General features: G+C 37.8%; 1 protein-coding gene across 2 annotated transcripts; it reads left to right on the plus strand.

Annotated features, from left to right (window-relative positions):
• Nucleotides 1-47: 47 nt before the first annotated feature.
• On the plus strand, nt 48-23,116 carry LOC149802347 (uncharacterized). Of its 2 annotated transcripts, XM_089951573.1 has the most exons (4): nt 48-1,967; nt 11,103-11,373; nt 20,977-21,084; nt 22,142-23,116. In XM_089951573.1, exons 2-4 carry the CDS (start codon nt 11,140-11,142, stop codon nt 22,310-22,312), a joined length of 513 nt encoding a protein of 170 aa, XP_089807699.1. In that variant the 5' UTR covers nt 48-1,967; nt 11,103-11,139; the 3' UTR covers nt 22,313-23,116. The 2 variants fall into 2 exon arrangements, with proteins under 2 accessions (XP_089807699.1, XP_089807701.1); XM_089951575.1 differs by lacking the exon at nt 20,977-21,084.
• The last annotated feature ends 211 nt before the right edge of the window (nt 23,117-23,327 follow it).

The raw sequence follows: 23,327 nt of genomic DNA on the forward strand, positions 1-23,327 counted from the left end.
TATTTTTCCGTCCTTCATTTTTACTCCTGTTACTCTTCTTGCTTTCGTTTTTCTTATATGAAGCTGGTACTCGGCAGAAAAATATAACACAGTATTGTATATCTTCCTAAATTGTATATTATTTAAATCTTAGTACATATTCAATTCCTGTACCTCTCTCTCTCTCTCTCTCTCTCTCTCTCCAGCAGAATATCGCTACTATACTCTTTAGATCAATGATACATTTCCGGTGATTATTTAGCAATAAAAAAATAAAAAAATAACTTAACGAATATTGATATTCCCTGTTTCATCCACATTTTCTAAATGATAATTTTAAAAAAAACAAACATTGAATGCATTTTAATCGAGAATTCTCTCTCTCTCTCTCTCTCTCTCTCTCTCTCTCTCTCTCAGGAACAAAAGTACATGGAAATCGAGAGAGAGAGAGAGAGAGAGAGAGAGAGAGAGAGAGAAGTTCAGGAATTGAAGCTGGATGATAGCCTTGAATTTGATTTTGCACCAAGTACCTCACAATTATCAGAGTCCTTATAATGGTACGTTTCATGGCTTTTTCCACCATGTTACATAACCAATGCAAAGGTTATAGAGACTAGTGGACCTTACTGTAAATAATGAAGTAGCACACATCTGCTGTAATTTATTCCATGTTTTATCGTGTTTTTCTTTTTTTAATTTAATTACAAGAGTCTAAAAAGTTATAATTTATCAATAATGAAATATCAAATGTATACTACAAAGTATTAAGTCGTAGAATGATGTGGAAAATAAGGTATCGACGTTGTGAAATTTGTGGATGTGGCTGCTCCTCATAATTCTAATTCCTGTGGATTTGTGATTATATCTGGAAAATTTAGTCAGACCTGAATGTCTACTTTGATGTTACTTAAATAATTTTCATTCTGTTTATGTACACGTTATTTAATTTTTTTTAACTGAGCTCAGTTTGCATTTCGTAATTGAGTTGTAAACCGTGTGTACATTTCCTCCTAGTGAGTGTCATTATTACAACAATTGGAGTACTTTTTTGTTTTATAAACCCACAATGACCTTCGCTAGGTAGGGATCGTTGATCCATACACAGGAGAGAGAGAGAGAGAGAGAGAGAGAGAGAGCATTGACGTAAAACTTTGCTACCGGATTATGCTAAATGTTCTAAGAGGACAATGGTGGATGTCCTACCAGTCAATCAATCATACATAATCTGATCTTTTCCAAAGACAAACCGAGGCAGCCGACCCTGGAAAGAGACAGAATATTTTTCTACTTTTCCAAACTCGAATCACTAGTCATATAACATTTATGGATCCTCCTAAGTGATAATAACTGTCGCATAATTACACCAATACATAAAAAGGCTATAACCACTTCGTGCCTATACCTTTGTGCGTCAACGTATGAGTGTGGACCTTTTACGGTCAGTGTAACGAGTACGAACTAGATAAGTGTATGACTTTGTATTTATCACGTCTAAGGAAGATTTAGTTATCTGGGGTAAATGTAGAATAGATATTATTTAATGCTGATCAGCCTTTAGGTTCCTCGAATTCAACAATGGCATATATATCGTAATAAGCGCATTTTTTTAAAACGGATCATGCTAGTTTTGCCTGCTACACCGTCTGCTTTTTGTAATTTTTTTTTAATTCTTTATTATTTTTAGATAAAACTGATGACTCATGTTTAACACTGACCAAATTTCTCTCTCCCTCTCTCTCTCTCTCTCTCTCTCTCATCCACGCCCCATCAACCTGCTATCCATCGATAAAAATACAGGTGAATATATAGGGAAATCATGAACACTTACTATCTAAAAATAGATATGGGATTTCATGCAGTTATAAATAAACTGAAAAGGTTGGAATCCCTATCTTAAAAACAGATGGGATTAGTCGAAAAATGAGTCATTCGTGTAGATATGCACAGCATTCTAAGAAAAACTACACTATTTTCGGATAATTGTAAGGGTATGTAATTTCTTTTAATATTATTTTAAAATAGCATGACTGTTTATCAAAAGCTGCGTCGATATTTTTACACAAGAACCACACTATGTGCAGTTCCATTTTGCTTTAGAGCCATGACCTACCTGATGAAAACAACGTTACACGTATATTCTCGATAAAAATCATTTGATCTTTTACTAGGGACGTAGACTGAAAATAACATTTATTGAACAAATATTTGGTTGAAAATTAGTAACTTTTAAATCTAAAATTGTAAAAGGAGTCATTGGATTGAAATAATAAATACATTGGATAAAATATTAACCAATGGTACCATTCTTAACTATGAATAATGTTAACAATATTTAGTGACATGAATAAATTACACACTTCATGCGTGTTCTAAAATTTGTATATCACAATGTACCATATCATGCTCGTTAACAATTTTCTTCCTCCGTCTAGTTGACCAAATATCGTCTCTTGGAGACGAACTTCGATTTTTTTTAATACTGCATGAACGGTACTTATATAATTAATTAAGTCTGACAATCATAAAGCAATGAGCCCACCCTCAGAAAAATAAAATCCTGAACAGACAAGAATTAATCTACTTTTGTAACCAATCAATTTTATGTCTGAAAGGTGTGTTGCAATGGAATTTGATCTATTGTTTAGAATGTAGCTATTCTTTCAAGATTTTCAATAATGATAATAATAATAATAATAATAATAATAATTCACAAAACACAGAGTTGGGATTTCTAAGGTAGAGAAAATAATATTAAACGCCATATTGAAATTATAAATTTGCTTCTGTGTGTGTGTGTGTGTGTGTGTGTGATTAAGATTTTTAACGTAGCTTTAAAAAAATTTCAGTCATATCGCTAAGATGTCTGCAATTTTTTCAGTTTATAGTGATTATCACTGGGGCATCATGCCACATACATGTAGCATGATGTCCCACTCAGTCACATTATCCTGATACCAGGCCGACCAGTCCTAACATTACCCTGTTAATGCTGAGCGCCTAGCGAGGCAGCTGTTAGTACCATTTTTGTAAGTCTTTGGTATGACTCGGCCGGGGTTGGAGCCCACGATCTCCTGCATCCAAGGCGGACGCTCTAACCACAGAAACAGGAGCGGTAAATTTGGTTCTGTTTTGAATCGAATCGATACATGAACATACGCAGGGAAACCCATGCAGATCATAATACACGTGTAAATAAAGCTAAAACGTGCCAATTTCTGCTACTTCCTAAAATGCTACCGAAGATTAGAGGAGTAATGGAGCCTACAAATAGAGCACCTCATACCCAAATTCCAATTCAGGATATTTCTGTTATTTTGAAAACATGCATGCATTCTTTACGTAAATTGACTATTTTGCACGAATCATATCGGATGAACGTTTCATAAAATGGAAGCAGCTATGCCTTTATGAGATAAATACAATTTAAGTTTTACAAAATGCTGACATATCTTTCAATGTTGTAAGGTTCTTACAAAGCGGGGGATGGGGTGGGCAAGGGGGATTGAGAAGAAGAGGGATGCAAAATCCTAAATTTTACTATGTTGGAGAGGCAGTTTCTGAAGGGGGGTGGGGGCAAAATTTGAAAGTTACTCCACTGTTATCTTTACTAACTTATCTGCAATCAACTTAAAGACGATTTATATTTTTGGTAGTTTGCTTTTTACTATTTCAATTACGCATGGGCACTAGAGATATGTCGCATGTGGTTTGGAATTATTAATCATGGCTGTTTTTAAATCCAACATTGCATACATGCAAGAGCCTCATCAACAAGAAAAATTAAGGCAACCTTGAATTAAGTACTTTGATAGATTCCATATTTATTTATGCCTGGCGCTACTTGCAAACTGAACCTGAACGTACACTTACTTGTCCGCGCATTCTTCATTGACGAATCCGTGACATGTTGCCTACGTGTCTTTTCCGTGGATTCGTAAATGTTGAACCAGCTCTAACCTTTGATAAGATAGAGTGAATACATTTCTCAATTTTCTTTCTATTTTATATTCTCTCTTTCAGTTCATGAAATTGAGTGTATATTATATGTAAACTGGGGAATTCAAGAAAAGTGGGCCCTAAAAGCATGTAAACTAGGAGTTTGCTTTTAGTATGTCTGGAAGCTTCTAAAATTACATTTGCAGGTAGACAAAGCGAGTCTTTTTGATCTATAGGACTCGCACTTTCTATGTTTTTCTCTTTTTCTGTCTTTCTACTTTCACTCTATTTTTAAACAAAAGCCAGGGAACGGACCTTGGATCTAGCCATGCTAGTAGAAGCATTGATTTTGAGGAATGACAAACAGCAAAACAAAATTCCTTGCTTAGGAAAGCTGAACCCTCCTTGCGCATTCTCTTCACCTTGCACTGATCTTTTCGGTTTAGGCCAGTAGAGTAGGTGTCAGCCAAGCTGCAACAATTAATCACAAACGGGTACCAACGCGTGTGCACAGCTGCTCACAGGCAACACCAAATTTTTTTGGGGTGGAGATGTATAAAAACGTATTGCTCAATACACACATCCAGGCACAAATACGGCATACAAAGCCATATCTGCTAAAAATGCGGAGGCGGTACAACAGTCAGGTATTTCATCTACAGCCACATTGGTAAATGTCAGCACTTGTGCTTCGATTCGAAAAAAACAAAAACAAACGCTGACTATTTGCAAAGGTTCATCGAGAGCTCCAGAAGGTTGACATGGACTGGGACGAGGCTACAACACATTTCGATTGACAACAGAACCGTCCTCAAAGTCACCGCACCCCGACGACATCAACCAGCGGTCAAATTCGAGTAAGAAAGTAGCGTGGAATTTTGACATATCACGGTCATTGCACAACAGAAGACGAAATTATTTTCCTTTGGATAATAATTTGCGTCTGTTTTATACCATATCTCAGCGAGTGACGACACCGTGCAACATCCATCGACTAATTTGTATTTAGAGAATGATTTGTTTATGTGTTATATGAACGTTCTGTTTCGAGAAGGACACATCACACCCAAGAAGTTTAACGACATGCTTGAGGGAGTTCTGGCAGCCCAGGCGAGGGAAGCAGACCGTAGCAGTAAAATGCAGCCGCCAATGCCAGTTCCAGTGCCAGCTCCAAGATGATCCAAGCCCCAGCCAAATCCCAGGCAAAGCTTTTCCTACCTCAACGTGCTTAAGATCATCTTCAAGTTCGCCGTTTTGCTGACCTGCAAAAACACCTACGACAAAGCCATATTCGTTGCCAACTCCGCGGAGCAGAGCAAGGTTACGTATATAAAGGATCTCTCTGTGGATGTCAGCAGTGACGCCAGCACTGGAGGTAGGCAGGGTACCCTGTTCTTCCAGGCTATGACCATGGACACGAACAGAGCACAATCAATAGACAGTTCTACTGGCAGACCAGCGCACAGACGCGTTTTCGTAGCCCTTTAGGATACGATTCAGGATAATAACAGGAAACGGAACATGATGATATTCGACAAGTTTGACGTCAGGTAAGTGGCCCAACGCCTCCTCGGACGCAAGGAGCTATCCAAAGAAATCTTTCTGGACTAGGCGACCAACAACGTGGCCCATGCCTACCGCCAGATCATGAGCTTCATGGGCCGCGAACAAAACGTTGATTCGGGACTGCAGGTCAGCCAAAAAGACTTCGCCCAGCTCTACCTGAACTAATATGTAAGATTCAGCACCTCGACCATGTCAAGCAGTCTGTTGTGGACATGTACTTCATGACCTGCGTCACTAACGGCCCCATCACTGCCGTGGGAGAGTTTGCTGTCATCCTCTCAGACAAAACGATGTTGATCGAAGGGGCTGGGAAGCGAATGCAAGTATTTAAAACCACGCTAGATCATAGTAATTACATCTTAGGCGTATACACATAAAAGAAAAGCTACAAAAACGACAACTTGTGTTCATTACCTAGGGACAACCATATGTTCGCCTCCTTTTTTAGGTCTGCTGCTGCGCCAGTCATCGGTTGGGCGCCAGAGAGCTTCACGGGAATCACACTATTATGCTGACTACTGTCCAGATCAAGCGCCTTAGATCGGCCCGAAAGGCAAAGCTGCAGCTTCGTCTTTAATCGTTCCGTCTTGGCTCTAAATGCCATATAAAAAGGAAGTTTCATCATTCCTATGTTAACCTTCTCCCTATCCTGGTGATTGTTTGATCCCACTTCTTGCAACTGCTGAAACGACGGCGACACATTCACCTTTCCTGTCCAGACAAAGAAAGACGGGCCGAACTGTGGACAATCTGCGAGCACGTATCCATTGAGGTGTTGAAGGCGCTAGATCGTGATCCGACGCTCAGCCCGCTTCTGATTGCAGTGTTGTCCTCAGACTTTTCATCGAAAATTGAGTATATTAGAACTAGAGCTCATGCAGGACGCCACGTAATCCAGATAGTGATTCAAAGCCTGTTGACATCTGCGTACACTCAAGACGAGACTACACAGTCAATCACCTATTACAACAACAACTCAATGCTGATATAGGTGTCTTGGAGTCTGATTCACGATCGATGAGATTGCGGAGCCAAGCGAGTATGTACTATGCAGCTGCAGCACGACGCAGTACGTGGGAGAGTTCGTCCTTAGCAACAACAGCGATACAATCACCGTCTCAGGCGCAGGCTTATATACATTGAACCTCCACGGGCTCTACATCGACGGGCTAATACAAGAAATACCACCGTCCCGCGAGCGTGGTCGACGATGCCTGCTGCACCCTGACTGTCATGTTCATAGCAGGCAGCATCGACGGCTACGCCCTGTTGACCTCTATCGTCTCAGCCCCCATCCCGGTTGGCTTCGAGTGTCTATGCATGGATTGTGGCCTGCTGTTCTTGGTCGATGCGTACACCAGTGGCTGATCAATTGCAAAGGCCAAAAGGACAGCCAAATCCGTGGAGGCCAAGCTCAATACCATCGTGAATTACGCGACTTGGACGCTATAAGACCGTTCTAACTCCAAGGAAGAGTTCAGACTCATCTTTGAGGAACGCAACAAATATGAAGTGGTCAAAAACAAGATCCGCTTCAACGCTATAGGCGGCAAAAAGTGGGTTGATCGTCCACGCAAAGGGCGTTTACACGCAGACAGCAAAGAGACGCCGAGTTGCGGTTATAGCGGTAGATGCGACTAAAGGGTGCTTCAACATTGAGAACGCACAGGCAGTGTTGGTTATGTTAAAAACTGTTTTGTTGGTTTTCATTTCTTAAAAACAGATTTCCAGCCAGGTTGGATCCACAGCGTATATCTACTGGAGCTATCTAACAGTTATCTGGTTTTTTTTATGAAAGAGTGAAAGAAAAAGAGAAAAATAGATGGCGCTAGAGCTCTCGAACATATCCTGCGGCACCATAAACGGGTGGCTCAAACAGCTTTTGGCAGAACTACTTTTAGTAGCAAGTGGTATTTTCGATACTTCCGGCAATTCTGAAAACAAACCTCCAATTTACCTCCATTTTGCAAATGCTGGGCTTTATCCGATGCACCACAGTCAATGCCACTCCACCAGTTAGAAAGTTCAGATTTGTAAAAGCTTAACATTTCGTCGGGATCCAAATTCACAGTTTTCATAATCTTGTTTGATTTCCTGATATTAAATTGTGTGACTGCCTAACGTTAAATTATGTTTGTGTCGGGTTCGGTAGGGTTAGGGTGGGGTGCTCCCATATATTATTTAAATTACTATGGAAGTCCCACCCAGGCTCGATGTTGTAGGAAGTGAAATTAGAAATAGAGAGAGGTAAAGCTCCGACACCCCAGCCAGCAATGCCGACAGTTAAATTAATGAGAACACAAAGGTGAAATTCAAAAGAATAACAAATTAATACAATTCAATATTCAAATCATAATGTCCCAATCACTCTTCTCCATCTCGACCAAGTGATAGCCTATTGCATCCTGTGATTTATAGTGTGAGATCGCTTTTCCACCTTTCCTTGTTTTCTAATCATTTGTATCTCTCCTATCCCGTCAATTCCTTCTCTCCTTCCGACTTCCCTCCTAACTCCTTTTCCTTGACTGCTCCTTCTCCTCCTCAACTCCTTTTCCTCCTCCTCCTTGCCTCTGCTCTCCGACTATCCTTTGATTCACAATCGACTTCTCCACTAGTCTCTATTCCATCTCTCTCCTAGTGAAGACGCAGGACTAACCACACCGGAAGTCTGTCCCCTAAAAGCGTCCTGTGAAAACACAAGGATGTTAGCATATTTCCTTAGCCATCTCGTCTCACACTAAACCAACAATTAATCATCAGGTAAAGGCTATTACATTTTTCGGCCACGCATTCGTGCACATCGAAATACCCATACGCTCTTGTATGGTAAACAATGTCGTAATAAAGTCACTTTATCCACTACTTGATCATACAGGCATCAATAATTGCGTCAAATCCGTAGATATATATATTCTTAATCTCAGTATACTGAACAATAGTACAGTAATCAGACGCATCTCTGTACATTACACTCCCACAAGTGTACACAAATATTCAAATATCCATATTAATTAATTTTACACACTGCAACCATTTTCCAGAGTTACAATTCAATACAGCAGTTGCAAAATCTAGAATATCACATGAATAAATGCATTAGTTTTCTAAGAATTAACCAAATAGTGAATTACAATATTAATTCTAACTACGAGCTAGCACTCTACATAATTCTTTACGTAATCATAGCTCATTTCTCAAATGCGCATGTAAATTAAACACTACAAAGGTAATTCTACGTACTAACGATTCTAGTAATGAAGTATACATACTGCACATAATTACAAGTACAATGCCGTAATATTCTTCAACAATCGAGCAAATAACTCACTGACCTTTACGAAGCTTTGTCTTTCCTTAGAATTTCCTAAGTTTTCTCGCCAATTTACGAATAGCTTCCCGGAGTTATTGCTACAACTTGTCAGCAAGATTTTTCACAATTAAAGGGGGTTTCTAGTCTATCGTATTCAGTTAAACTCGGGTTGAAATGGTGACCACAATTCCGATTGGATATCGATTCTACCCTGTTCTATTCAACTTTGCAGCCAATGCTCCGGCCGTCTGTCAACGTGGTGAGATTTACGACGCCAATAAGGGTCCTTTGTTCTTGAACAAAGCTTTCAACGTCCACATGTGATTTTTGACACCCAACAAAGCTGGGCTCTCGTAAAAATTACGAACAGTACCACTATAGCCGCGGGATCTAACATATACACATAGCTTCTAACCAATTCCTTTGTTCTTGACTTACATAATCGCGGCCAGGCAACGTGACAGTTTGATTGCCTGACATTTCTTCTGTTGGTTTCAAAATATCTTGATGTTTTCGAAAATATCTTGCAAATTACCTTTTTGAGGTTTTCAAATTTTCATGTCTCATATTATTGTTTGTGCTGCAATTAATGCATCCATAGATACAAGTGCTATCAAACACTTCAAAGTAAAGAAATTTGGAAATTATATTTGCTCTCCTTTTGTTAGCCAAAAAACACGATAGATTAAAAGAAAGTTAGGCGACAATAACGATGCGATCTCTGAGTTATTTAAATTTAATTTCGTAACATAAATCCATTCATACTTTTTACATTCTGAGGCGACCATTCACGACTCCACATTTAACTGCTTTTATAAAAGGTAGCACATAATTCAATCCACTAATTCTTTCATTTTTCTAGTTATGCTTGCGAATGGTAACATGGTAACACTCTTTTCGTATGGTGATTGTTTACAATTTAAGTAGAAATGGAAACTTAGCTTCTTTATCTTGGAACAAATGCCACAGGTGGGAAGATAATAAGATATTTGATCCTTCCGAAGGAAAACATCCTTATCACGACTTGTCACTTTAGATTGTATAAACGTGAGTCATGTGTTGCCTGCCGCCAAACCACGCACTACACGAACACACACACACACACATTAATTAATTTTTAACTAAATTTTTTTTATCCTTATGTATCATTTTATTTTGAGTGTTATTTTATTGATAAAATTAAAATTAGATGCTACCTCCTGTTGAGAGCTTTAGGAAATCTCGTATGCTTCAACTAAATGTAGGACGGTATTTGAGTGTAGTAACATTATACCTATGGCAACAAGGAAAGTCACTTCGATGATTATCAATTCTAATCATTAAAGTTATAAGAAACTTTGGTGATTCGGAAATAATATATTCACCCATTTACTCAGTATTCTTTTTCATAATATAATAGCCATGTACTTCAGTCAAACAGCTAGTAAGATGTAAATTTTAGAAACGGAAAAATCTAATCATGGCTGGAGTTAAGACGTTTATCGAGACATCTTCAGGTTTCACAGTATCAAAGTAAGCGGTTGATGATCAATTGACTATGTTGAAGAATTTATAAATAATCGATTTACATCCACGTTTATTTGGGTCTTTTGGGAAAACTTCAGTCGTTGACCAAAACTTATTTATATAACCGCGAATACTGCTGCAGATTTCTAGAATATTCCATGTCAAAACAAATTAGCTCTCTGTACATTGCCGTGAAATGTGGCTCAACATTCATCTACCTCCAGGATATTCGCTCGTTGCAAGTAATCAAACGTTCTGTTACATCGTATAGATTTTGTATACTTTCCAGTTCCAGCCAGTAATAGGTTGATCTTCAATTAATGATCATCTGAATTCCGGACTGGAAAGCCCAAACAAGTCTTGAAGCAGGATAAGAACGTATCAGTTTCAAACTCTGAAATCACCAATTAATTAATTGACTATAATTTTATATCATCGAAATGAAGTGAAATTTAAAGAACATTAGTATCCTACAGTCCAGTATATTGCTGCCGAATGTTATAACGTACATCTTTGCGGACATACGCAGCGTTATCTCAATTGTCAAAGCGTAGGACTTGTTATCCAAGAAGAGCAGCTTCCGTACTCGCACAGGACAGTCCTAGTCGGCTGTTTCGAAGTATCCTTGGGAAAGCATTTAGCTCCGATTTTCTCAGCATGATATAGTCGATAATGTGTTGAAAGAGTTAAAAACAATTCATCAATGAAAGGCACTTGCTGTTGGTCTTGAATCCTATATTATCTTAGTTTGTAAAACATATTTGTCACACACAAATTCTAATTTGACTTTTTCTGTGATTTACAGATTTCAGAATTGAAAAGGTTGAATCATGAAGTGAAACATGTTTAATGCCAAAGATATCAGTGAATCAATTTGTACCTGTTGCAGTCTTCTATCGGCTGACATCTCCAACGTTCAAGATCAGACACTCGAACGCGCATTTACAGACTCATTACTGCAGGGCAAAATAACGCCCCTCTTAAAGCAAGAACTGAACTTGAAGATTCAGTGTAAAAGGCTTTTGGAAGGGAAGAAAGAGCTTGTGATACAACATGAACAGCCCAAAACGTATCAGGTAAGTTGCATACTCTTTTGCGCAGGTACGAGGTATGTCAAGAGAATATCAAAAGAATGATTGTTTACAGTGAAAGCCGATAATTTTTTTATACATGAATTGGCTTTAAAGTGTACACATCCCAGTACTAAGTAGTACTTTTGCAAAGTAAGAATGTGATTATGTTGATATATTTGAACTTTATAAGACTTTATAATTATATGACATAAAATTGATTGACAGATTTCTTCCGATTCATAATTGAAACAGTTTTCGAAATGAGCTGAAGATAATTATATGACATAAAATGGAATAATTTACTTCAACGGAATTTTGTTATTTATGATTGCCTCGCTCAGCAATGAATACTTGTTTGACAACTTTTAAACATGTATATCTCAAAGGTAAAAAGACAAAAGTAATCGGAAAATAAAGAAATGCTTGATATAACATGTACTGGTTGCTTTGATGTCCATGAATTTATTATGTTAGCAACAACTGTTAAAAGTCTTGTCATTACCAGCCAGTAAAGTCGTTAATGAAGACAAACTAGTCAATACTCTTCAGCCGTGTTGAATGATTAAACTTGTTTTAGTACTGTTCTGTCACTTTCCTCGAAACCATAGTGGTATGTTTAGATTTGTTTTCAGTTCCTTTCATTTATTTGTTTTCCTTAACCTTTGATTCTGAACAAGTTAATACTCTTTTATGCGAATAATAGAGTCAGTGTTATTTGATATTACATTTAGTTTTAATTGTCCATGTTTCCCCTTTAAATGCTTCCTAATTTTTTTTTTTGCACTTTGCCCCAGAATATCTGGGATATTTGTTATATGTTAGTTACAGGTAAACTGGTCATATTCTATGTGATATTATGCGTAGAAAGACAATTGAAATGGATATGAGAACGGACGACGATTTCCGCTGGTGAGAATACAAAATAATGACCCAATCGATACCTGAAATGAATTAAAAACAATAGGCGAACTTTTATCGCCTTGCACAGCTAATCAATATAACATCGTGCTACGGTCTCTTTTAATACCGGATATCAAACCAATGACTATCTATCTATCTAAAATGTATTTTGGTGGTCTACCAACATCATCACAATGTGTGATTCCACCAAAAAGATAAACAGTTACATGTGTTTCGCATTAATACAAGCTTAGTGGTTGTTAACCCAGTCAGATAGATCTATACGTAAGCTTTAATAAGTGGTTCAATTATGTCTATGTGCAATGTCAAGTATTCTATCCTGTCAAATATTCATCGTGTATTTTTTAATATTTCCTCGCAAATTTATTATTTAAAATGTCTAATAAACGTTAATTGACATAATCCATTTTACTTCTGTTCAATATATTTAAAAACAATTTGAGTGGTAGCAATTTATGTCATGAACCTATTGACCTTCTTGAATGTAGCGTTTCATTAGTCGGCTTCTTAAGTCTATTTGAGTTAATTACCGAATTTTCTACTTTTGATCTTCTTTATATGTGGTTCAAAAACACTGAGAAATTCATACTAATCTTTCTTGTTGCTGCCGTGAAATATATACTCGTTGACCTTAAATAGAATCTATTTAAATTCTATTGATTCAGTCCCATACGACTTTTTTGTTGGAATAACGTTTAAAGGTGATTTAGTTATTTTTTTCACTATTTGGTATTGACGCGTCAAATACACTGACATCTTCATTTTAATTTATTTAACAGAAACATAATAATAATAATAATAATAATAATAATAATAATAATAATAATAACTGTTTTATATTTTGCTTTTACGTCACTACTTCTTTAGACAATAATTTAAATATCTCTAATACCACCACTTCCCCCAAAGTTTTGCCCCGGCTTTTCTAGTTGCTACTTACATATATTCTATATTTATATATAAGTCATATCCTGCATTTATCTTCACGGCTGTAGGTGACCCAGGATTCGGCGCCATATAGGAGGGTGGTCAGTACGACAGCTCTGTAGACGCTGAACTTTGTATCTCTCTTGAGACTGGCGTTGTACCAGACTCGTTTATAGAGTCTGCCGAAGGCGCTGTTTGCCTTGGCCAGTCTGTTGTTTATTTCTTTGTCGATCTTGGCATCAGACGATATCACACATCCCAGGTAGGTGAACTGGTGGACTATGTTCAGCTCTGTCTGGTCAATGAAGATGCTTTGTGGTCCGTACTCTTCCTTGGAAGAAGGCTGGTGAAGCACCTCAGTTTTCTTTAGGTTGAACTCAAGACCAAAGAGCTGGCAAGCTACTGCAAAGCAGGATGTTACGCGCTGTAAGGCAGCTTCCGTGTGGGCAGCAAGGGCGGTGGCGTCTGCAAAGAGAAGTTCTCTAATCTGTTTTTCCATGGTCTTGGTGTGGGCATGAAGTCGCCTTTAGTTGAAGAGGTTGACATCAGTCCAAAATCGGATATAGATGCCATCTTCGTCATCAAGGTCACTTTTTGGAGCATCATGCTGAAGAAGATTGAGAACAGTGTGTGGGCTAAAATGCAGCCCTGTTTCACGCCATTTGCAATTGGGAAGGTCTGTGACAAGTCGTTATTTTTTCTGACCTGACCAAGCTGGCCTTCATGTAGTTGGATGACCATGGTAAGGAATTAAGGAGGACAGCCGAGCTTTTCAAGGATTTTCCACAGTCCAGTTCTGCTCACCGTATCAAATGCCTTCGTCAGGTCCACAAATGTGATGTACAGTCCTTTGTTTTGATCTCGGCATTTTTCCTGGATCTGTCTCAGGACGAACACTATGTCAGTTGTGCCCCTATTGGCTCTGAAGCCACATTGACTCTCTGGAGTATGTTCTTCTGCAATGGTGGGCACCAGTCTGTTTAGCCACACTCTAGCAAGGATTTTGCCTGCAATAGAGAGCAGAGTTATCCAACGGTTGTTTGAGCACTTTTCCCCCTTGTTTTTGTACAAGGTAATGATGATTGCATCTTGGAGGTCTTGTGGAAGTTTCCCTCGCTCCCAGCAGCAAACGATGAACTCGTGGAATTTGGTGTGCAATACTAGGCCTCCTCTCTTCCATACCTCTGGTGATATACCCACTTTTCCTGCAGCCTTTCCTGTCTCAGCTGTTACATGGCTTTTCCAGTCTCTTGCAGTGTGGGTGCCTCATCAAGTTCCATCTTAGGTGGCTGTTGTGGGATGCGATCAATAGCTGCCTCCTGGACTGTACGACTAGTGCTGAAGAGGTGTGGAGGTGCTCTGACCAGCGGTTTAGGATAGATTCCATGTCAGTGAGTAGTTCTTGGCCACCTGCACTCCGTAGGGGGCTCTGTATTTGGAAGGAAGGACCATACACTGATTTCAGCGCTTCATAGAACCCTTCATAGTCACCAGTGTCAGCGTATAGCTGGGTTCTTTCTGCAAGCTTTGTCCTCAATTCATTTTGTACGTCTCGAAGACTGCACTGGAGGGAGCTGCAAATAAGGCGGAAGGCGACTTTCTTCTGTGGACAGGATGGTTGTGCGAGTTGTGCTTGGTACGCTGATCTCTTTTTGACAAGCAGTTCTTGGATTTCTTGGTTGTTTTCATCAAACCAATCTTTGTTTTTCTTAGTGGTGAATCCAAGGATTTCATCTGAGGTTTGCAGAATGGCAGCCTTGATGTGATTCCACATCTCTTCCAGATGTAGATCTGGCGGAAAATTAAGTTCTTCAAGTCTAGATTGCAGACTCTCTTGATATCTGTCTTGACATCTTCAGACAACCGGTTTTTGATGATCTGTTTGTCACTCTGCACTGGGCATCACTCTGGTAAGAAGGACATCTTTTAAGTCCCTCTGTCGTACTATAATGGAATCGATTAGGTGCCAGGATTTTGATCTAGGATGCATCCAGGTAGTTTTCAGACTGTCTTTCTGCTGAAATATGGTGTTTGTGATGGTGTGCTGTAATTCTGCGTAAAATTCAAGAAGCAGGCGCCCACTGTCATTGCAGCCACTCATGCCATGTTTCGCAAGGACGGCTTTCCAGGCTTCTGAGTCTCGGCCCACTCTGGCATTGAAATCTCCTAGGATGATTATTTTGTCGCTCTCTGGGACGCTCTTGATAAGTCTACGCAGGTCAGCGTAGAATTTATCCTTTTCAGATGGATCTGCTTAGAGTGTTAGAGCATATACACTGAAGAGTGTGGCGTGTTGTTTGTTCCCTAACGGGAGACGCATGGATATGATGCGGTCGTTGTGACCAGTGGGAAGGTTTGTTAACTTGGTGGCAATTGAGTCCTTGACCATGAAGCCGACTCCTGAAAGTCATTTTTCAGTTTTTGGTTTTCCTGACCAGTACAGGGTGTATCCAGTGCCGAGTTCTCTCAAACTTCCCTCCTCTGAAAGTCGGACTTTGCTAAGTTCAGCAATGTCAACAGCAAGGGGACAGAGTTCGTATGCGATTAAGACAGAGCGTAGTTCTGGTTTGTTGCTGTCGGTTGAGTCTAGCATTGTTCTGATGTTCCAACCAGTCAGTTTTAGTCTTTTGCCACGACGTGAATTAGGTGGGGCATGCCTTGTTTTTTCTGTTAAGTTTCGACCGAGTTGGAAGATGCCCGTTGGCTGCGGCAGGCCAACTGGTGGGTAAAGAGACGAGCTTAGGTCACCTTTTCTAGGCCCCTCTCCATGCGGCGCAAGCAGTCCTGTCCCTAGAAAAGGCTGCTTGGTCACTCAGGCTGCTGCCAAGTGATGTTGTCGTCTCCCGATCAAAACCAGAGGGCTAAAGGCCTGAGTCGCCTGCATGCAGGATTGGGACTGCGGCTTCCAGTGGCATCTTTCACCTGCCGTTTTGGCCCCTTTCCCATCGCTGCAGGGCTTGATAGAGTCGAACGTAAACAGTAGACAGTAGACAGTTCCTTCATGCCTGCGCAATGGAGCTTTTAGATGGAGTGCAGTCTGCCAAAACTGGGGTTCATCTGCCACGGCCCAGCCACCCAGGACGGTGACGGCGAGGTCCGCAGGCCGTAGGTTTTATATCGGAGTTTCCCTCTCCAACGCTGATGGCCAACAATGACTGAAGAGATCTGCCTCCCCTGGTATTTCGAACCATAGCTCGTCGGCCACAGTCGCAATCCACTAATACATATTGTGCGCCCTGGTCCCGAACACTTCGCCGTTGATCTGTAGAGACCTTCCACCCTAGCCGGTGATTTCCTTGTAGAAGTTCATACACCTAGTGTTAACATCACCCCCTCAACGTCGTTGGGCCCGCCAGCTGAAGCGGTGTACTCGGGCATGCCGGGAATAATTCCTTCTTGGAGGCAAACGCGAGAGATTTGGGAGATGGATGAAGGCCAGTGCGTCCGTCCACTCAGAGAATGCAGCTGCCAGACAACAAAGGTACTACCTCTATCTAGAGTCCCCTATACCCCTACTAGTCAAGTAATTTTAAGGTAGTTGACATAATGCCAGGACTGTAATTTGAATTTATTGAAACTTCTCAATATCTTTATTTATTGAAAAGATTGTAAAACGCAAATTTTTAATCCTGTCAAAATTTTCGATTGTATTAACTACTAGATTTTATGAACACTTTTATTTAAAAAAATGCTTGTTTTAGTTCTGTTGTTGGAAAATAGATCTATTGGTTATTGTATGTGTATTGACTGATATCCCAGGTGAACAAGTTATTTTGGCATATAACCAATCAGGCCAAATGCAATTGATGTACACTATTGTTGCCTCCTCTTGCATAATGGATCAAACAAATTCGATTTTCGAAATATTCCTTAATATAAATATTGATTCAACTTAAAATATTAAAGCATCTGGTGTAACATCAATTTCCGAATGTGAAAATCATCGTTAAATATCTCTGAAGTTTATTATTAAATTGCCCCCTCTAATATAACGATGGAAGTATTCCTCTATACGAATAAACAGCTCTTTTTATTTCCTTGTCTCGTACACACTCGAACATAGATTATTCCTCTACCCCATTTCTTTTTCCATTTAAATTAAATTAATCCTTCACTTTCGCAATATGCAAATATAGTATTCATCATTTACTATTGTTACCTGACATTTTTAAATAGCCTATATGGTCTTATATTGTTTTATGACAATCTAAATAATTATCTTATTAAAATCAAACGATATCTGCCACTCTTAGAAAAGAAAAGTAAAAGACATGAATACACCAAATTGTTACTTGTTGTAAGTATAGCACCATAACCATGTCAAGTCACATGCGTGCTGTTGCTTGTAACGCGCACTAATATGAATATGTTAAAGAGGGTAGTGAGGTGGCTTGTCGAGCCTACGTGCACAAGTTCTACGCAGCAGAAACAGAAACATAAAAATATTTGATATTATTACTGTATTATCAAATTTAATTGATGGATGCCATATAAAAATAACAATAAGTTATTAATACTTTTTATAATGATTACTTTTAAATTTCATCGGTTCTTATATTAAACGTTCTATGGTAGCCAAGTATACGATGCTAGATATAGTAAAAGTCATAAGGTTATGTATACGTTCAGAACCGACTAATTTAGTAACGGGTGTCATTTTGTATACTTTGTTTACACATACCTTTATATGTTTATTATTCACTTTTTTGGATCCTTCTACATCCATAATCCATTGGAAGGTCATTATTTATACGGCCCGACAAACAAATACTGCAAAACTCGATGTTAAAGTACGTGGATATTTTGGACCAGGTCAACTATGACAAACCGGATTGATGTCGCGCACTGTGCTCTCACAAAGAAAGTTATGGACGTTGAAAAAGAAATATTTCTATGCTATAATGTGTTCTTTTCTTGACCCAGTTAAGTGTCTGGCCACCCTTAGCGATCAAACTGTTTCTTTTCTTGACCCAGTCGTCAGTCGCACAACTGAAACGCCATTCCCAATGACGGCACGTTTTGGAGCTTCCACCTCCCCAAACAGCAGTGGTTGCTTGACATAGGTGTGGTGTATGATTGATTAAAATGATATATTTGATTTCTTGTTCTTATTATTATTATTATTAGTAGTAGTAATAGTAGTAGTAGTAGTAATAGTAGTAGTAACATTATTTGTAACAAGCTTCAGCCACCGGATCTCTTAGCATTGTTATACTCCTTACTTTTTTACTCAAATTCACTGATGATACGAATGAACATATCAAGCGAACTGGATGACGTCATGCAGCAAAAGGTTGGATAACGTTATGAAGTCATAACAAGTATTCTTATCGACCACATTTACCGCTTGAAGACATCTTATGTTGGAAAATACTGTTCAGTAACTTCATTTATTAAATTTATGAAACAAAATTAGAACTTATGATACAAATATATCCACGGTGTCATCGAATACTCAGTCTACAACTTTAACTGGAAAATGTACGTTATGTACTCCACGCTGTCATCGATTACTCACTTTACGACTTTAACAGGAAAATATTAATGTGTTACTCAAATAGTTTCAATATATTTTCGAGCTACATTTTCACAGTTTAGGACAAGGACTGTGTGGAGCTAAACTTTAAGTTTAGGACAGGCGTTATGTATATTTAATTTGCATTCTTTATTGGTTAGTGGGGTTCTTTTGTTTTTAAATTTTTTAAAAATTTCTTTATCTGATACGGTTAATTGTATTTTGGACTTGACCTTAACCAAAATCAAGTTCATTTTCTACCTGACCTAAATCGTTTGATTTTATTTTAATTCTGTAAACAACTAATACATAGCTAATATTTCCTGTATGACAATGTTCAAAGTATTAGGATTATTATCTTGGCCTGAGTAAAGACATTGTGTTTACCATATTCTTTATTATAATCTTAGTAATAGCTCTAATTAGAACTGATATTTTTTCTTGAAATGAACTTTTGTCCTAAACCTGGCTTTTCTTTTATGTCTTAGATTTTTAATATATTCGTGCGATATGATCTTGAGGCAGAATCATGGCTGTGTCCAGTATTTCATTTGGCCTGAATGTATTTATTAAAATTATTTAACTCAATGTATTCTTCTCTAGAAGTACAAAGTACTAAAAAATAACATTCTTGAAAAAAGAGACTTGGATTTATAGTGAAATTTCAAGTAAGGATATATTCTTAGATTATATTACTGTTGTGATACAACAAAAGACTGTTGGCATATCACCACGACACTGGCCACACCAGACGTAACACCACTTCCCGCGTTCAATTTATTTTTTAACACCACTAAAGTTTATTCAGAACTTTAATAATTATGACTTGCATTAGAAATTCGAGAATTAATTTGGGAATTGAATTCACAGCACCGTACGTTGTGTTTGTACATTTTTCACTTTGCATTATAGGGAGACAAATTATTTATTGAATTTTACAAAGCTTGTTGCTTCTCGCTCTTTTCTATTATTTTTGTTTGAAGACCATATAATCGTTATAGAAAATTAGGCCGTCGTACGGACACGAAGTTCTTTGAAATCTATCAGAAAAGACTGGTTTTTAAAAAAATTTAAATTCACTTTGTTTTGGACTTTTCTAAGTCCCACGTATTATCTCGTATTTTAGAAAATTTTAGTGAATCCAACAAACTTTTACAATGTCATCAACAGTGGAGAATTTTAATTTAAATCCTAGCCTGGAAAGGTTAGAGTCCTTGAAAAAAGGATTAATTACTCCAGCTTGCCAGACAATATGATCTTTTCAACGTTTGATGAACATGATTACATCTAGTCTAGATAATTGTGATGCTTACATTGATGATATCATCAGCTACAACGACAACTGAAACGATCACTTAGAAACAATTCGGAAATTTGTTGACGGACTCGCTGATGCAAATTTGACAGTGAGTTTTGCCGTGCTTGTATTACATTTCTAGGGCTAATCTGGGACACGGACAAGTTAAAATTATTGATGCTAAGGTCAAGGCTACCTCTGAATTCCATGGATGCATACTTTAGGAAATTTAGCTCCAGTATTTCCATAATTGCTGACTCCTTGACAAATTTATTGAATAAGAAAACAAAGTTTCATTGGTCTGAAAGATGTCAAGAAGCTTTCAATAAGTTAAAGGTCATACTTAAGAGTGCGCTAGTTTTTTCAACTTCAAATTTCAGTCAATCATTTAGAATGTCTTTTATAAGTTAAAGTTTATAAGTTAAAGGCCATACTTAAGAGTGCGCTAGTTCTTTCAACTTTAAATTTCAGTCACTCATTTAGATTGTCTGTAGATGCAAGATGTGTTGGGGTTGGTGCAGTCTTCATTCAAGATGACAAATTGGTGTAGATCATCCAGTGTTCTATGTTTCAAGGAAATTAAATAAGCGCCAGAGAAATTATTCCACAATCCAGAAGGAATGCTTGATTTTGTTATTGACTTTGCAAAACTTTGAAGTGTATATTAGTTCAGCTCCTTCTCTGATTATTTTTTTTTTCGTAATAACAAACCGATTACATTCAATGGCAAGAAGAAAAACAAAATTCAAAGATTATTAATGTAGAGTTTGATGTTGCCGGAATACACTATTGACATCAGGCACGTCAAGGGGAAACAATCTAATAGCAGATGCACTTTCATTTGCATAGAAATATTATATTGTTTCATGTATACTTTGTATCATTCATGTTTAGTATCTTGCATACAGCCAATATGTTTAGTGCCTTCTTTTCTTTCTACTTCTAGATGTCTGAGGACGAAATACTGAAACGTAATAGAAGACTCCAACAGAATCGAGCCTCCGCGAACCGGTCGCGTGGACGCTTAAAAAACAAGGAGGAAGAACTTATGACTGTGTGTACATTTATAGGGGTCATCTTTGAAGGAGTTTACAAAACTTCAGTCTTTATTTGTGCCCCTTTTCAATGGCATCAGTTCATTTCTTATCGTTGCAACTTCAATTCGTTTTCAGAAGAGAAAAGGCCCATTATCTCTCACTAACAAAATTAAAGTTAGCAATTTCTTTTATAGCTCTGCTTACACGATGTAAATGTATAGCTCATCCAGATAAGCTTGGATTGGTTTTCTTCAAACTTATGTCTATATTTAGCTCTTCTGATGATAGACCAGAAGTCATCTTGCATACATCATGAATCCAATCCCTGTATGGGATGGTCTGAAGGCCGTCTTCCGTCCGTAAACTTAAAAATTCCCAAAACCGTGCTAAAATTGGAGGGGAGAATAACTGTATATCCATATATTTGTGTATCGTTCTCTGTTTCCATCTGTCTTTCGAACAATCCATAAAAGATATTGTCATACACTTTAAGACATAGAAAAGTAGATGAACGGACCTTTCTCCATAGTATTTCAAGATAAATAAATCTGTAAAGTTCTTGCACGAAAACGAAGAGCAACAATCTTTAAAACTGTTGGGAGCTAATGTTTTCTTTTGCAACCTATATTCTACATAAAGGCTGGAGTTAGTAGTTCCACATATCTGAGAAAATTCAAGAGTTTCAGACAACATAAAAACACAATTGTATCCTACAGGGATTCATGTCCTTCCTTCTCTGTTTATAAAACATCTGCCACGATGAGTGAAAAGGTCTTTCAAATTTTTGTGGTGGGTATTCGAATTCTCAAACTTACTAATATGAAATAGAACTTAATAAGCATCACAGTCTTTGTCTTTCTTACGAATTTTCTGATGTTATGTGTACAGCGCTGAATGATTGGAAATGTATTTCTTACGATTGTATAAAGTAAGTTTACGATGTATACTTATTAGACATCAACAACAATCATTGTCAGATTTTCATAAATTTTCTTCGCACAATGCTTAACAAAGAGATTTATTGCTTAGAATACGCATTCAAATGATTGCTTAAAGGTTTCTTCTTCTTTGCAGGTGGTGAATCTATCGGAACTGAATAGAAGACAGTTGGAACGTAAAAGAGAGGGTTACATTAAATATAAAAGTGAGATCATGGCGATTTTGTCAAGTCATATAAATGAATGTAAAAATATACAGTGGAAACGCTCAGCGGAATCCACACTGAGGTCTCTAGGTCTTCTGTAGAGTCGGTTTAAGAAAGCGTACAACTTTGCATCAAGTTACGTTCAGGTCTTAATTTTTCAAGCACAAAATATGCTTTTGCCGTTTTGAAGTGTATATTTTGAATTTGCATATGTACCAATAGTCGGGAATTGTGTTCAAATGTTATCAGTCTTGATGTATCACAGTGTTATAATCCAAATTATCCTTTAATGAATTTTCGATATTCAAAAATTAGCTATTTAGCCTTAAGGTCACATAGCACTTCGTAATTCCACTGAATACTTTAAATAAATAAATCCTCTCAAATATTAACTGAAACACAACTAAAGTTGATTCCTCTAAAGACTGATGTTAAGATAGGAACAAAAAATTACGTTGACTTCAAACTGATATACTGACTGTAATCTGATTTACGACACAATAAAATGTCCTGGATCTAGGTCATTTACAATGGAATTTTCCATCATACACAAAATAATCTAGGTCATTTACAATGGAATTTTCCATCATACACAAAATAATTGTTTCTAAAAATTTCTTAGTTCAGAATTAAGGCTGTATCTAGAACTAAATCCAAATAAACATGTTTACACTACATGCCATTAGGCACGTGGACCCAAACTCCTGCCCTCTATTATGGAAAACAACCAGTCACAAAATAAAAAATAAATATACATAACAATCTGAATATGCATGCATATGTAATTTCGTTTCTTATTATGTTTTTTGTGTGCATAATATTGCATTGTATAGACGATGATACCTTGTCGTTTCTTGTATTATCCGTCATTTAATTAATTAAATTAAAAATGTGTATTTACAGTCTGTTGGAGCTCTTGGAATGAAAATAGAGTATTCTTCTTCTTCTTCTTCTTCTTACTCCGTACTTGAAGCCCGTCACGTTACTTAGCTTCAGAAAGGCCATAAGAAACCCATAAAGAAAACCTATCAACAGTAATCCCCACAAGTCAAAACAATGTGCTATATATTTTTAATAGCCGTCATTGGGTAATATCAAAGAATTGACGATAATTCA

The sequence above is a fragment of the Sinohyriopsis cumingii genome, chromosome 3 (assembly GCF_028554795.1).
Source record: "Sinohyriopsis cumingii isolate HCF-2022 chromosome 3, ASM2855479v2, whole genome shotgun sequence".
NCBI classification, from domain to species: Eukaryota; Metazoa; Mollusca; class Bivalvia; order Unionida; family Unionidae; genus Sinohyriopsis; species Sinohyriopsis cumingii.

Coding starts and splice junctions, on each gene's coding strand:
- LOC149802347 (XM_089951573.1), top strand. CDS start 11,140: ATGTTTAATGCCAAAGATATCAGTGAATCAATTTGTACCTGTTGCAGT. Junction 11,374..20,976: donor AACAGCCCAAAACGTATCAG/GTAAGTTGCATA, acceptor TTCTACTTCTAG/ATGTCTGAGGACGAAATACT. Junction 21,085..22,141: donor AGGAGGAAGAACTTATGACT/GTGTGTACATTT, acceptor TCTTCTTTGCAG/GTGGTGAATCTATCGGAACT.